We start from the raw sequence: 14,871 nt of genomic DNA on the forward strand, positions 1-14,871 counted from the left end.
CTATAGAAAAAAAAAGAAGAGAAAAAAAAATACTCTACAACTTTGACTGCGACTCGCCCGCTTGGAAAACCTCACCCGACTGCCACATGGCGCCACCATCAATGGCAATGGCCTCTCCGTTGACGTGGCTCCCCGCCCGGCTGGCCAGATAGACGACTATGCCGGCAATGTCCTCGCCCTGCCCAAGCCGACCCATGGGGTTGCTCTTGGCCAGCTTGTCCGCGCCGCCAATCATGCTCAGCAGCCCGTTGGACATCTTGCTGGGGAAGAACCCAGGGCAGATTGAGTTGACGGAGATGTGGCGGGGTCCCAGCTCGACGGCGAGGTTCCGCCCCAGGTGGATGACGGCCGCCTTGCTCGCCGAGTACCCGTACGTGCCCTGCTTCCCGAGGGTGCCCACGCCCCGCCCGGCGACGCTGGCCGTGATGAGGACGCGGGCCGGGTCCTGCACGCTGGCGCCCTTCTCGAGGAGGGGCGCAAAGACGCGGATCGTGTTGAAGACGGCCTTGACGTTGAGGTCCATGACCTTGGCAAAGGCGCTGTCGGGGTGGTTGTCAAATTCCTGGCCCCACGTGGCGCCCGCGTTGGCGAAGAGAATGTCGACATTGTCCGTGTGCTTCTTGACCTGGGCGAGGAGCGACTCGACGCCGGCCATGGTGCTCGAGTCGGCGGGGACGGAGATGGCGCGCGCGCCGGGGGCGAGGTTGGGGAGGGCGTTGAGGGCGGCGACGGCCTCGTCGCAGGCGGCGGCCTTGCGGGATGTGATGAAGACCATGGAGGCGCCTGCCTGGAGGAAGCTGTGCGTGCGTCAGTCAGTCAGTGGACGGGTTCATGTTTGTGGCAGTTGAGGGGGGGCATCCGTACGCAGAAGCGGCATTGAGGCCCAGACCACGCGATCCGCCCGTCACGACGGCGACTTTGCCCTTGAGCGAGAAGAGGGACGAGAAGTCCTGGAGCTGAACGTCGGCGGCGGCCATGGTTGCGGGAGGAAGTAGACTTTCTAGGAGGGTGAGTTGATGGTGTGGGAGAGTGGAAGGTCAACGCTGTCGGAGTCTCAATGGCACCAATGAAGGAATTAATCAAGATGTATAGCTCGAGAAGAGAACAAGAAGTAGCGAGATGCAGGTTGCCCGGGGACCGAGGCCACAGTTGGAGGATGGAGATTGCCTCGGAGTTGGACGTGTGGAGGTTGACATCACTCGCCAGGGTCCAGACTCCAACGCGGATTTGGCGGGGAAGTGCCGAGGCACGTGGAGTTGCGGAGCCCCGGATTCATGGACCAAGAAGGTCAAATACGTAAAGTACAGCTCAATTGCGCTTCGTGTTCATTTCAATCTGTGTGTAGGTACATGGCATACTGCTCGTGCTCACTCGTACATGCCGAAATCGGCCATAGTTGCTTGCGTGGCTGTTGAAGCCTGGAAATGTACAGCGATCGCGCCATCGTGGGTCATCTTCCCAACCAGTCATCGACTACGATATGTTGAAGTATCGTGGCAAGGTTCCAGAATTTGAGAAATGAAAAGATCAAGAGAAGAAGGAAAAGGTATGAAAAGTCTCAAAACAGGAACGCTCCAACGGGAGGATCAGGGTGCTCGGGTACATAAGAAATGTCACAAGCCTGTTTCTGTTAGCTGTTGTTGGCTGGACTGGTCTACCAGCAGGGGGAGAGGCTGTAAGCCAATCCATCAAAGAGAACCATCGAGTTCGCTTTGTAACGTATAAGATCGTGGTGGTGAGGGGAAGGGACCCCCAGGTTCAGTGTCGCTTGGACCTGCTCTTGCTGCTCTCGCCATCCTTCTTCTTCTTCTTCGTCTCGTTCCAGTCGCCGGACATGGCCTCCTGTTTTGTTTTGTTGGACTTGGAACTAGGCTTAGACTTGGACGAGGACGCGGCCTGCTCCCTCTCATCTTCAGAGCCCTCCAATATGAAGCGCTTGTAAGCGCTCTTGACCCGCTTCATCAGGTCCATGGGGATATAGCCGATGAACATGACGGGGATATTGTGCTGGACCCAGAAACCGTTGCCGTAGTTGACACGAGAGGCCGGGTCGAGTGTGTGGCCGTCGAGCATGGTGGCCCCAACTGGTTTGACGCCCAGCTTCTTCTCGTCTTTGAATGTCTCTGGCTCCAGATTGTCATCATAGATGACACCATGCTTCTCTGGCTTGCACCTCGTCTTTCGACAGCCTCGGCCTCCATACGTGGAGATGGGACAGCAGAAAGACGAGCCGTTCTCCGACCTCACGACAACCATGCGGCGGAAGGACTGGTGGACCATGTCCGTCAGTGTGTAGCGTGAAGTGCCGCCTTTCCTGCCCTTGGGCGAAGAATGTCCCTTGGGTTCTGCCCAATAGACCATGATGATCTGGGAGGTTAGCAGTGCTTTGGTTCACTTCCGCATCCGCTTGGGGGGAGTTCTTACCGAGCCAACGAACCAGTCCTCATCAGGGTACACCTGATATGCTGCGGCGTGCATGTCAGAAGAGGAGAAGAGCAATCAAGTACCGAGCGCAACCTACCTGGATCAAGATGAAATCTGGGGTTCCAATCTTCCGGGTTGACGGCCCCTGACCAAGTCTCGTCGTCTTGGCCAGCTTCTGCGTATTCCTCCTCATCGTACTCCTCGCCGGAATCGCCATACTGGTATGGTTCGCCAAACGTGTGCGAACCTTCCGCATCGCCGGACTCATAGTGGTCGGGGTGTTCATCGGTGAATCCAACGGCTCCATCAGCGTCCAGGGTACGGGGAACTTCGCGATGACTGCTGTACGATATATGCGTCTGGTCCACGGTTTGCGCGAGTTCGTCGACGTCGGCGCTGTCATACTCGCCCCCGGCATCGTGATACGGCTGCTGGTGGCTCATAATGTCCTGTCGGTGGAGTCTGTCGTACCGCCGCCTACATGTATCAGGCGTGAGAAGATGACTTGGTGAATCGTAGCACAGTATGTAGCCACTGGGGACTGAGCCGACTCTGCGTATTGGCGTCCTGAGCGTCACCAGCTCGCAGGGTCCGCGTGATCTTCATATAGCAATGCGGCTCAAACCCGACACAGGGCGTGGCGCTACATTAGGGATCTCTGGTACCGGTACGCGATGCTTTCCACGTTGCATGAAGGGGGGCACGCACGAGATGCATCCCAATACACGGTGCATTGCTGTTCAGATCTAGTATTATTGGTGCGCTGAATGCATTGCTACTGCCGGTCGGCTTGAAGGTAGTCTTTTCAGTGAGGCAGGCTGTGATCATTTGGGAGACTTGACAAATATGGGCTGGAAGTGCTGGTGCAAGACCACGTCGGCCACCCACGAGACCGTCCACAGCGTTCCAAGTTGACGAGGTCATTGTCTGTTGGAGGGGACACACAATAGCCAAGGACACTCCAACAGAGTCACATTGCGCGACGGCGAGCCTTGCGCTGGTAAGACGCTGTCTTCTCAATCTTGCCCTGATCTTTCAGACTCCCAGACGCAAGGTCCTGATCTCATGACCATGGCTTCCGCCCTGTGGTGTGCTGTCCCCCATTGCGATAGGACCACCTCGCTTGGTGACTGCATGTGGACAAGTCGGAGACTCGGGAGAGTAAAATAGACAAGGCAGCCCTGGTAGGCCCGAGACGCGCCGCGCGCCGTCCAGCAGCTCAACGTGGCTCCCCGTCAAAGGATGCCAGAGGGCGCTCACCCGAATTCGAGACACCCTTGTCGTGTCGTGCGCGCGGGATGGCCGCACCAGGCAGGTCGTCCGTCACACCCACACCATCATTCATTTGTCGGACGTTGCAACTTGCAAGTTGGCGCGGGGGGAGCCCTTGTAATTAGTATCCTCACCGGCTGCACGTTTCTAATCAATTGGTGAGGCGCGTAGGCGGTTCGCATTTTCGCAAGAGTTCGATGACAGAGGGAAATGAAGGCTGAGAATGAGTTGAGGGAGAGATGGAGGCCCAAGAAGCGCGTCGGACCGCGCGGCGTTGCTTTTCGTCCACTGGCCCCGAGTCACTGGCAACTGGCAAGGAGCCAGAAAGGAATGGTTGGATGCAAGCATTCCAGATGTAGGTTTCACGGGCACCTACTTTCTCCCGGATAAGCAATGTACAGGACCAATAGCCAAAGCCACCCTGTGCTGGCGGTAGCGGTGAAGAAGAGTCCCTCAGCCATGGCAGCTACCATGACCCCAGTGGGGTTCCTTTGTTCGAAAGCAAGGCCTTTATTCGGAGGTGAGCTTGTGAATTGTCCTTCATATGTTGCTTGATCCTGGTACTTTCAACAACACGAAGCTACCTAGAGTACAGTCCGAATCCCCCGTGACGGCTGAAGGTGAGGCGCAACTCTCGATAGCGTATGACCTCGTGGACACAGTCTGATCCCGGTCACAGAGCGCCTAGGACGGTCAAGTAGTACTAGTACTAGTACCGACTTATTATAGTCGCGCACAGATTGCCCAAGGCATAATACGCAGCTGTCGGGCCCGGGCAACCGCTTCTGTGTCGTGTCCACGGCATCATAGAGCCCAAGCGCCCTGCCGCGACCAACTCATTCCTCACTGTTACACCAGACTGGAACAGACGCGTCTCGCCGTTGTCAGTGCCCACTTGACCTTAAGAGCCCTCGCCCTTGGGGATCGCCCACCGCGTGTCAACTATGTCGCGTCAATGTACACGCTCGCCAGATCCCTATACTGAACCGACACGCCATGTCCGAGGCTTCCATCGGTCCCATGAGGATCGAGGGCGATGCAACTGTTTCCACGGTTCATGTTGCATTGCACCCTATGCTCATTCCTCATCAGGCGACAGCAACCGCCACAGATTTCGATGTTCCTGCTAGCAACGATGTCCTGCGAAGAGGGCCCGATCATGAGCAGCGCCAGACAAGTGGCCAACGTACCCCTGCGCTGGACGTTGGGGAGCATCTCTGGTCCGGCATGGAATTTCATCAAGATGTTGAGCGGACGACTTGGAGCCTGGAAATGACAGGACCGAGTCTGTTAGGCCTACAACATCAAGAAATGCGGACATGTAACTCGAAGACCTCTTCTTGTACCTCGAGCTGGGCGAGGCTTACTGAGGAAGCCAGGGATCCTACTGGGCCTGGTGCAGTAAAACCCTCGACCCTTTCGCCAGAAACAAAAGACGACCATCCTCCAGATCCAAACCTACCAGCATCGCGATCTTCTTCCCAGCGCCCTGGCTCTGAACTTGGGTTCGCCCCCGAGCCTCATGGGATCAATGTCGGTCCAAGATCGCCTGGTCAAGTTCGCATCGACAGCTGGTCAACCATAAACGAGAGCAACCATGACGAAGGATCACCCTCTACCGCGTCGACAGACTCCCATTCACAATTCTCGTGGGTCTCTGGTAGTGGGACAATAGGTATGGACTCCGTAGCCAGAGAAAACCAAAAGTCGTTCCCCCCTCGCACGCCCTTGGATCCCAGGCCGTTAGACGCCGAGGCTCGCGCGGCAAAGACGCTCAGAGTGAGAAGCTGGATATCCAAGCAGAGTCCCACTGGGCATGACAAATCGAACTTGCAACTTCATAGTCCTGAATCGTCCGAGAACGAAGACCTGGACCACGACGCTGTTTCCACGACAAGTGAAGCGCCGTCGTCGTCTGCAGTAAGCAGCCATGATGCTGAATCGATCAACCGGGGGGTGCAACATTATTGGAGGAAGATGAAAACCCACCAAGCTCGGATTCAGAAACTCTCCAAGCGCCTGGGAGAAGTCAACAAGAGGCTGGGCAAGATACGTCCTAAATTACGGGTTGCAGCAAACGACTTTATGAAAGAGCTGCGTACTACTTCTCACCAGAAGCAGCTCTTGTCGTCTGATGACCTTGTTCGGATCGTATGGGCAGGGCTACCTCGAATGCAGAGATTGCAGGACGTGACGTTCAGCCTGGAAGAGGCGCTTGACGACTTACGACAGCAGCTGTCGAAGGAGCAGAAGCTTTTCTCTAAAGCGGAAGTCCAGTTTTACAGCCTGCTGGGTCACGACATAGATGAAAGCTCGACGGAATCGACTTATGAGTCATCAGAAGCCTCGTTTGATGCCAGCGAACCAGACACAGACCTGCTAGGCATACCAATGGCGCGGTCGACTAACGACAACCATCCGCTCTTCCAAGACCTAGAGAGTGCAATTGGGCAGTACCTGAGCATCATGATGTACTTGCAAGATGCCAGGGACAATAGGGCTGTTCTGCAGGATATTGTGGACCGCCGGACTGCTCTCGGTGCTCCCATATCCGAAGAGACGAGGGACGGTCTGGACGAGACTGTGTCAAACGAAGCTCGATACCTCAAGCTCGTCGACAGCAAGCTTGCAGTTATCAACGATTTAAAGCAGAAGACTATGGCACGAGATGTCTTATCCGCCAGAACGACGACCAGAGTAGCGTCAGTGCTGTATCGGGACGACAACACAAAGCCAGGATCGACCGAAAGCGAGGGCGTTCAGCAGAAAGAGTCACCCAAGGTTGTCATACCCAATTTTCTGAAGCTCCTCTGGCCCGCCTATCGGTTGCCTACTACGACTGCGTCGGGCAAGGAGGACACCCGCCAAGACATGCGGCCAGAAGAACGACATGGTCAAGCGTCCTATCCGCAACTCTTGTCAGGCCAATCTTGTTCACTCAACAGAGCGCGCGGGGACGGCGCTCACTTTGTCAACGAGTGGCTGCTCGACCAGGTCCGCGAATCCAGGCGCAACGCAGACAAGCTCTTTGTGAATTTCACGCACCGCCTGGCCGTGCGCAATCCGGGGACGTGGCAGAATGACGTCCTAAAGTATTGGCATCGCGATGGAACGGATAAGATCATGAAAGATGCCGAGGCATGCTATTCGGCGTACTATCACACTGGGCATGAGTCGGTCCAGTTGCTATCTCGTCGTGCCTCTCATGTAGGAGCGACGTCTCCGGCACTGAAGCAAGAGACGGAGCCGATACGACGCCGTGTACCATTAAGTAGAGCATCGCGCCGGTCGCGGGTACGGTCTTTGGGATGGTGAGGTCTGGAAGAGAAGCATACCTTGAGAAAGGACTAGATTCGAGTGGTGATCAGCCGCGAGAATTGCATATTTGAATTGGATGGCTTGGGATGGTGCACATGCTGGATACATGGACATTGCTTTGTTCTTGTTTTTCTTCAGAGTATTTTTGCTCGAGCGAGACTTGGACATTGCTCTAGGCGGATAGAGCTGGATACCCTGACGGGCCTTTGATATATTCATTTCTTGAGCCATCTGGCGGACACTTTTACTCCTACTACTTACTGCTTTCTGTAAAAGGGCTTTCCTAAGCTGACTTCGCTTCATGGTTGGTGAAAGCACTCTCGGAGGACTCGTGTCAGAACCTTGAGACATGTCCAGGTCAGTCGGTCGCCGACGACCTTCCCCCGAGACCTGGAACAGCCAGCAACGGCAATAGTCGCCAGCCTTATCGCTAGTGGACTCGATGTAGCTTTCGCATGTACAGGTACAAAGCGGCCAACGCACATGCATGCATCATGCAAAGCGTAGTGTCCCGTGCCAAGTCAGCATGCACTTTGACTGGTACAGATCAAATCGCACCGCGCAGCACATCTTTCCATCGTGGGTGCCGTCACCGTGGGCCAAGAAATGGGGAGTTGGGCATCAACGTTGCGGTATCATTCCATATACATGTATGGATCCTGACATGCCGATGTGCGAGGCAGGCAACTTGTCCAGCTTGGCCGCATGGACCGGTGTCAGGGAAACTCGCCGCCGCATCCAGGATAGCCACGAATTGTAGGGCTGAGATCCTCATTTGCTATTCACATGCCAATCTATTTGTGGCTGTCATGCATTTCTGCACTGTCGCGGTTGCCGCTCCGTTGACGATACGCCCCCAGATTTCGTGTCCCTTGTCCCCGAAGAAGGGCAGCGGAGGGAAGTGTTCCGCGAATGAGAATGCCCTTGAATGTTATATATTATCTTCCTTGGATTGCTCCAGAACTCGGTGGCGTGGTCTTGACATGAAACCAGGCATGGAGTGGAAACACACGTGGGCCTCAGGCTGAATACTGTCCAAGATCAAACTATATTTCTTCTGCAGGTTATAAACAGCCTGAATTTTCCAGCGTTTGAATACGTGTTTTATCGCATGAATGCAGGAGACAAGACCCATACGCGGATGGTCGACTCAAAGCAACGTTTTAAACCAAAGGTCATCAAGTGGAACAGATACTTTGTCGCTGCGTCATAGACCAGTTGTTTCGTGCGGCCCCCATGGACGCAGATATAGATATTCGTGCATGATGCAGCCAGCGAGCGATCTTGTGATACCTCAAAGTGCAATTTGACTACTAGTAGTCACGATCGTATCGCCGTCATTTGAGGGGGTGCACAGACAAAAAGGCTGAGCCAGGTCCCTGTCACAGGCCCGTGCATTATGCACCACCCTAACGACTAGCGAGGCAGCCTGTATTATATTGTTAATGTTTCTAGAATGACTGGAGATTTCCAGATTACCAGATAGCCTGCCGGTGGACCTTGATTTGGGCGACATATCACTCTGCAAATAGCAAATATGTGTGTTCCCGGCGCAGCTTTCACTGAAGTTGGCAGTCCATTGCTGATGTCAGTCTATTGGACCCTTTTACCCCGGCCGGAAATACCAGACCTTTACTCGCAAGCATTTATCTCCTTGATCTGCCGGAGGCGTGTGCCAGGCCCACTGTCAACAACAGGGGTAACGTGTGTCCATTGCGGCGCGACACCAGACCAAATATTCATATTCTTACGCCAGTGAGTACAAGGACGGCTTTTCTCATTACTTCCCTAACATACGTTGCAAATTCTGTAATCTGAGCTGCTACCTTCGGTCAAGTCCTTGGCTGGGCCCTTGCTGCATGCTCACTACAACACATCACGGACTTGGGCCGCTTTCGTACACGTAGTACATACATATATAAATCGCATTCCATTCTTTCTGCTCCTCACCTCTTTTGGCTTTCATAATCTGTAATATCGCCGCTTCTGTGATCTCGACCTTATCCTCCTTTGGCCCACAGAAACAGGTCCAACTGAGCTCGTCGAAGTCTCACGCACTTAGGGGCTGGGGCTGTCACGGACCGTGATGTTGTTCAACCCAATGCCGTCGTCTATGCACCTGGATCTAGGTTTCACTTGCGTGTCAGGGGTTGATCGATGGTCTGGTGAACGACTTGCTGCTGCACACGCTGCATGAAAACCAACAGTTCCGCAGCTGCGTGGCCTCAAGATATTACTCCAAGCTGACTTGAGTATGATATCCATGTATATTGCGTCTTCCATTCGAATACCAAGGAGTCCTTAGCTTCGTTTGCCAAGTTTACGCCTTGTTGCTCGATACATCACCCTCCTTCGTTGACCTCTGCCTATGCAAGCGCTTCGCATTCAATCCGACTGCCTGACACAGCCAGCCGCAGCGTCAACCACAGCGTCGTTGATTCCGGGGTTCACAAATCCTAGCTATGCGTCACGTCTGGTGTTAAACTTCTTGTTGTATATATGATTGTGTTCTGACTATGCGCCCTCGAGGCGAGATAGCAAATGCATACCCGGGGGGCGAGTACTGATTCCGCATGCACCCACTGCATCATCCGCACATAGTGGCAGTCATGTTGAGACGCAAGGACAAACCCAGATAATCTTGTGTCCGGACCACCCTATGTTGCGATAGCACACCCGTGCTCCAAGATTGGTATCTGCCAACCAACAAGACCCCCCATGTTTCCAGATGGCAATCTTGCAGGGCACTTGGGCCCTTGTCTGTGCTAGACTTGTTGGCGTCCCCGGGGACGCTTGGTTCAGCCGCTCATCTCGACATCTTGCCCTGCTCTCCTCGCTTGCTCTGCCTTTTTCCGCCTCTCCAGGCTCTCGGCCACCCACTCGTCAACTTTGCCGTCCTTCATCTTGCTCTCCACCACGCCCTTGAGAACCTCGCCCGCGAAGCCCACAAAGTTGTGCCTCCGCAGCGCATTCTCAAACAGCCAGTCTTTCCTCTTACGCTCCTCCCTCTCCAAAAGCTCCATGTCCCCAAACTCGCGCGCCCGAACCCGCAGATCACGGCACATGGCCAACAGGTTGAAGCGGATCTCCGTGGCCTCATAGCGCGCGATCCTCCTCTGTAGCACATCCACCACTTTCTCGGGGAAATTCTCCATTGTGCACTCGCCGTGTGAGATGGGCGCCGGTTGCAGGCCGTCCAGCTCGTAGAGCTTGCCGTTGATGGCCGAATAGGCAATAAAGTGGAAGACATCCTCGCTCTCGCCGCCCTTGGGCGCCGTCTCGTCTGCAAAGGGGGAGCTGCGCGCAAACGAATTGTGTGTCTCGCGAATGAGATCCGAGTTGCTCAGCGCCTCGCCGCGAAACTCGGGGGGCAGCTCAATGGTGAACTCCCGAAACTCGCCCAGCTTCTCGCCAATGTCCACCTCGTCTGTCTTGTTCAGCACCACGCTCAGGAGCGCCTGCGTCGCGCACGCGTTCTGGATGGTCTGCGCTGCGAAGAAAATGCGGCTGGCCGCATCGTGATCAAACGTTCCGTCGAGGGGGGTCTCGCTAGACGTGTACGGGGTGTCGGTGGGGTATTTGAAGAGAAAGATGACGCCGTACAGAGGCTGCAGGGAGGAGAGCTCGGACGGTTCGAGAGTCAAGAGCTCCTCGAACTGCAGGTTGGACGCGCCTAGATTTTCGACGAGCGAGGTGAAGACGCCCGCGTCAGACTCGACTAGCAATATGAGTATAGACTTTTGCAACGTGGTGTGGGGAAAGACTCACTGGTATTCCAGCCGCCGCTCATGATGTCTATCGGTGGCAGAGATGTAAGCGAAGGAGAATGTCGAATCCCCAGTGGTGCGCTGCAGATAGAGGACGAAATCCGCGAAGCTATCGCAAGGCAATCAGCATGCTGACGTCAAATGAAGTGGGCGGTCCGTGTTTTTGGGCCTACCCTACAGCAACAACAGCCCCTTTTGCTGTGAATCTGTGCAATCACTAAATTGGTGGGCATCGGTCAGAAATGCTTGTTTCGGTATAAGATGTATATAATCAGGCTAAGAGACTGCAAAATAGTTTAATTAATGTTCCCGGTGATCGTGAGGGCCGGCACCACAATTCATTCGTGGCAACGTCACCATCAGAGCCAGTTCATAAAGAAGCATTATTCCCTCAACATTGCAATTTTCTCATTCACGATGAAGAGTGTTCAGAAGACTGTCTGCAAAAACCATAGTATATTGTGTTTCAAAAATTACAGAAACGCCTTAGTTATAGAAGCCCAATCGTGCGCCTTGCAAGCTCGAATGTGCTCAGTTTCGACAGTTCGCCCCTTTTTCTAAAGCAAACCATACATGGGCAGCGTCGAAGACTAATGCAGGCATTACCCCTTGCAGCAAAAGATAAGTAGTACGTATTGCTCAAGTTGTTGAAAGAACCAAGAAACGGAAATTCTGGTGGCAGGGGCCTGAATTGGTCAAGATCAAGTCGACGGTTCCGCTCGACGAGCTGGATGAATACGAGGCTTGGCACGGGCGTTGAACTTGCTCCTGACGCCTGTTGGGAAGGACACCTGGCACTTGAACGCATCTCTTAGGTGCACCGCTGTCATGCTAGTTTGTCTGCACCACTCGTTTCTCCTGTGCACCTGGCTGACTATGTCGTTCGGGCAAGCCACTAACCTGGGAACTAGGAGTCAGAACTTGATATTCTCGTGTCGTCGGCCTAGTACCTAATGTACTAGTGATCCAAAGCGATTCTAAAACACGCTCGAGAGGACGAAGTACCTCGCGCGAGGCCCTTTACGATCTGTCGACCGTAGCTCCCACCGAAGACGCCCATCGCAGACCGACCGCGGTGTCCATTCGATAGACGTCCAAGGCAACAAGAAGACCATAACATTTGCGAGACAGATCGTATAGGCGGCTGAGAATTGGGTTCTCTTTGCGCACCTCCCGCTGCCCCTCGAGCAGAGACCGAGCCCCAAGTACTACGAATATCTAAAGCTCACGATTCGGTGCAAAGAATCGATAGCGCCTCTCTCAGACCTGACTCAATTGAATGAACAAGTCAAACAGACGGTTTTCATTTGTGACCGAAATGGCTGCCTCTTCCCTGGAGCTGAACGAAGACAGATAATGCCCTGGCTCCCAAAGCCTGAGCGTCGAACGGCACCGACCATGAAGACAAATATATACGTTAGGCCTTTTATGGGTTTTGAGGCCGGAGATATCCTAGATTTGGGACATGGGAAGTCTGGGGTTACAGAAAGAGCCAATTTTCTTTTCGTAGACTCGATTCTGGGGAGGTGTCTTGCGCTATGTCTCGAACTTGGCCCCTATCCTAGACAGCCAAGTTGAGGCTGTTGTATGCTCAGGCAAATTCCAACACGACTAGATCGATAGAGTTGACACAAGATAATGTGAAGAACATATTTTGCGAGCAACTGATCACTGCCTTGTACATGTAGCCTATCCCAGCCACATCTCGCGGTAGTCTGGTATGCTCTGGACCTCTGTCCCAGAGCAACCCCTGGGCGAGGACGTAAGGGAAAGCTTTGGATTTCAGAAGATGCCATTCTCATACGTGCGACTCTATCGTTTCAATGAGTCGAATGGAAGTGCGCCCGATACTGACGCCGCTGAAGTTCGGACGTCATGGCTCAACGAGGTCCCAGAACAAGGGGAAGGCGCATTCCTGACCACCTGCCTGCAAGGTGGCACTGCACTACCTTACGGCTTGTACTCCGTCCTCAAGCAGGAGCAGAATCGTCACGATGCCGGTTCTTTACAGCCCGCCGTCCGCCCTCATTTCCCGCGTCAGACAAATACGAGATCGTTATCACGAACCCTACATTTACCGATCCGAGCACACAAGGGACGAATCCCTCTGCCATGCGGCTTAAACCAGTCTATTTATTATACAAGCTGTTGCATGCTGGTATTCGAAGCCGGCATGCCATGACCACAAGCATGGTAGATCTAGGGAGTACACGTCTCGCCAACAGCACTGCTTGGTGCCACTACAACTTCCCACCTGCACAGGACTAGCCTCATCGTGAGGCGAGGTCGCCATGCGTGCAAGGGACGGACGGCATCCAAAGTCGGGGAGTAGGTCTGTGAAGTGTTTACCTGTTTTAGAGCCTAGCTATCCAGTTTGCAACGATTGGATCTGGGTTCCTCATGCCGCCACAGGGGGTTCATTCTCAACCCAACCATCCCCACGGGATCAACGAGTCCGATATTCGCCAACAAAGGCAGCAACCCCATTTTGCCAACTTTGGGGTCTTGTTCCAGGGCGTGTCAATGGCCAGCAAGACGTCAAAATCACTCGCTGCTAGACGCTGGATAGCATTTCAGGTCTTGCAGGCAGGTGAGCGGCCTAGGGGATGAAGACATTGGCTTTGTAGCAACAGGCACTGACTCGAAAGCTCAAGCTAAGTTCTATTTCGAGCAGCCGAGGACCAATTGCGAACCATGTTTGTGGAGTTCCGGTATACTATTGATAGGAAGAGACTGGGCGCAACTTGGAGTGTTCGCCAGCCCTTAGCTCACGACTCCAAGTCTACTGAGGAAACGGACCGACAGATCGACCCTGCGAGGTCCGTCATTTTGGAGCAGCTCCCACGAGCGACGAGCGCATCTACAAGCACCGGTATCCATGATTTGAATTTTGCTCCGTGGAGAAAGGTCGATATATTAGAAAGCTGAACGATCAGTTCTTTCACTTTGGCGGACTGAGCACGCTTTCGACCCATATTTATTCGCGATTCTTGTGGGCTAAATGCGAAACTCCCAGCATGCGGAAGAGGTTCCGTGCACGGTTTATTGCCATCTGTCAGGGTCCAAGAGCCAGTGAGTCGTGACTGTGCTGAAGCGTGCCAGCGCCACCGCTCTCCGACTTGCGAATGGGAAAATTTCCCTTGAGCATCGGGCGGCGCTAGCGCTTCGCTTCGTCTCGCGTCGCCTCGCGTCGCATCATATGTCCGATGCGAGGATTCGGGCACTAACTTAATCAATCAGCAATCCACCAGACTCGAGCCGATCACCAAGGGACGGCAGAGAAAGGGAGAGGGAAAAAAAGACGACACCGCCGCCAGTAGAAGCCATGCAGATCATGGAACGTTGTATCGTTGCAAGCCACTTCCACACTGCCACGAACGCATAGCTTGACACAACAGCGAGGCGATGAGAGGCATGATTGGGCCAAGTCTGCTGCATGCACACTGGCACAGTCACCGAGTAATAGGTGGCAGCAGGCATTTGACAGCCTCCCACTGGCGGCATCTTGCATTCATTACGGAGTAGTGCTCGGGGAGCTGCTCAGGCTGCTGTCTGACGCCGTTGACGGACATTCGTGCGCGCCAAGAGCCAAGACAAGGAGGGCTCTCGGGCCCGTGGGACAAGAAATGCGGTCGGGCGGGATTGGAGAAATCCCGCGACCAACGGCTGCACATGGTTCGAAAATAGAACACGCCATCCTCCAAGCAGCCAAGCGTACATGCAGCTCCAAGGTCGATGCCAACCTCCTTCGCGAGAACCGCATGGTGACTTGTTGACTTCTCCATCGCATCTGCCTGGACAGGACAGGCAGAGCACGTGGACATGACAATCACTCATCCCGACCACCGTCCCGAACATACATACATACGCGCGATAGGAAGGCAGAAGATCGACGGCCCTGAGAACTTGGTACCCCGATGTGATAGGTGCGGCTTGCGCCTAATCATTGCTAATGGGCGTTGAAACGCCCTACGATATGGACACTGTAGGAGGAGACCAACAAAGGACACAAAAAAGATCTCATAAACGAGGAGCACTTATTTAGCTCCGGGTTCCATGCCGATGGATCTTTACACTATGATACTATCTC

General features: G+C 54.2%; 4 protein-coding genes across 4 annotated transcripts; 1 reads left to right on the top strand and 3 right to left on the bottom strand.

The window, feature by feature from the left end:
- Nucleotides 1–6: 6 nt before the first annotated feature.
- On the bottom strand, nt 7–1,367 carry F5Z01DRAFT_374655 (uncharacterized protein). Its single transcript, XM_046259365.1, has 2 exons — nt 865–1,367; nt 7–797 (listed from the first exon to the last, which is right to left on the bottom strand). The coding sequence occupies exons 1-2, from the start codon at nt 975–977 to the stop codon at nt 35–37; spliced, it is 876 nt and encodes a 291-aa protein (XP_046114335.1). The 5' UTR covers nt 978–1,367; the 3' UTR covers nt 7–34.
- F5Z01DRAFT_374654 (uncharacterized protein) lies at nt 1,368–3,005 on the bottom strand. The gene is made up of 3 exons (XM_046259364.1): nt 2,522–3,005; nt 2,425–2,465; nt 1,368–2,367 (listed from the first exon to the last, which is right to left on the bottom strand). The coding sequence occupies exons 1-3, from the start codon at nt 2,865–2,867 to the stop codon at nt 1,759–1,761; spliced, it is 996 nt and encodes a 331-aa protein (XP_046114336.1). The 5' UTR covers nt 2,868–3,005; the 3' UTR covers nt 1,368–1,758.
- A 1,368-nt stretch (nt 3,006–4,373) lies between these two features.
- Nucleotides 4,374–7,162, top strand: F5Z01DRAFT_374454 (uncharacterized protein). The gene has a single exon (XM_046259363.1). The coding sequence runs from the start codon at nt 4,693–4,695 to the stop codon at nt 7,009–7,011; it is 2,319 nt and encodes a 772-aa protein (XP_046114337.1). The 5' UTR covers nt 4,374–4,692; the 3' UTR covers nt 7,012–7,162.
- A 2,326-nt stretch (nt 7,163–9,488) lies between these two features.
- On the bottom strand, nt 9,489–11,066 carry F5Z01DRAFT_666390 (ubiquitin carboxyl-terminal hydrolase 2). Its single transcript, XM_046264227.1, has 2 exons — nt 10,783–11,066; nt 9,489–10,732 (listed from the first exon to the last, which is right to left on the bottom strand). Exons 1-2 carry the CDS (start codon nt 10,802–10,804, stop codon nt 9,813–9,815), a joined length of 942 nt encoding a protein of 313 aa, XP_046114338.1. The 5' UTR covers nt 10,805–11,066; the 3' UTR covers nt 9,489–9,812.
- Between the last annotated feature and the right edge of the window lie 3,805 nt (nt 11,067–14,871).

Source organism: Emericellopsis atlantica (assembly GCF_019669845.1).
Source record: "Emericellopsis atlantica unplaced genomic scaffold F5Z01scaffold_37, whole genome shotgun sequence".
Lineage (NCBI taxonomy): Eukaryota > Fungi > Ascomycota > Sordariomycetes > Hypocreales > Bionectriaceae > Emericellopsis > Emericellopsis atlantica.

Bases quoted from the DNA above. Each gene is read 5' to 3' on its own strand.
- F5Z01DRAFT_374655 (XM_046259365.1), bottom strand. From the start codon at position 977: ATGGCCGCCGCCGACGTTCAGCTCCAGGACTTCTCGTCCCTCTTCTCG. The intron at 798-864 runs GTACGGATGCCC...ACGCACGCACAG, and splicing joins GGCCTCAATGCCGCTTCTGC to CTTCCTCCAGGCAGGCGCCT.
- F5Z01DRAFT_374654 (XM_046259364.1), bottom strand. From the start codon at position 2,867: ATGAGCCACCAGCAGCCGTATCACGATGCCGGGGGCGAGTATGACAGC. The intron at 2,466-2,521 runs GTAGGTTGCGCT...TGCACGCCGCAG, and splicing joins CAGATTTCATCTTGATCCAG to CATATCAGGTGTACCCTGAT. The intron at 2,368-2,424 runs GTAAGAACTCCC...CTAACCTCCCAG, and splicing joins AGGACTGGTTCGTTGGCTCG to ATCATCATGGTCTATTGGGC.
- F5Z01DRAFT_374454 (XM_046259363.1), top strand. From the start codon at position 4,693: ATGTCCGAGGCTTCCATCGGTCCCATGAGGATCGAGGGCGATGCAACT.
- F5Z01DRAFT_666390 (XM_046264227.1), bottom strand. From the start codon at position 10,804: ATGAGCGGCGGCTGGAATACCA. The intron at 10,733-10,782 runs GTGAGTCTTTCC...TCATATTGCTAG, and splicing joins GAGCGGCGGCTGGAATACCA to TCGAGTCTGACGCGGGCGTC.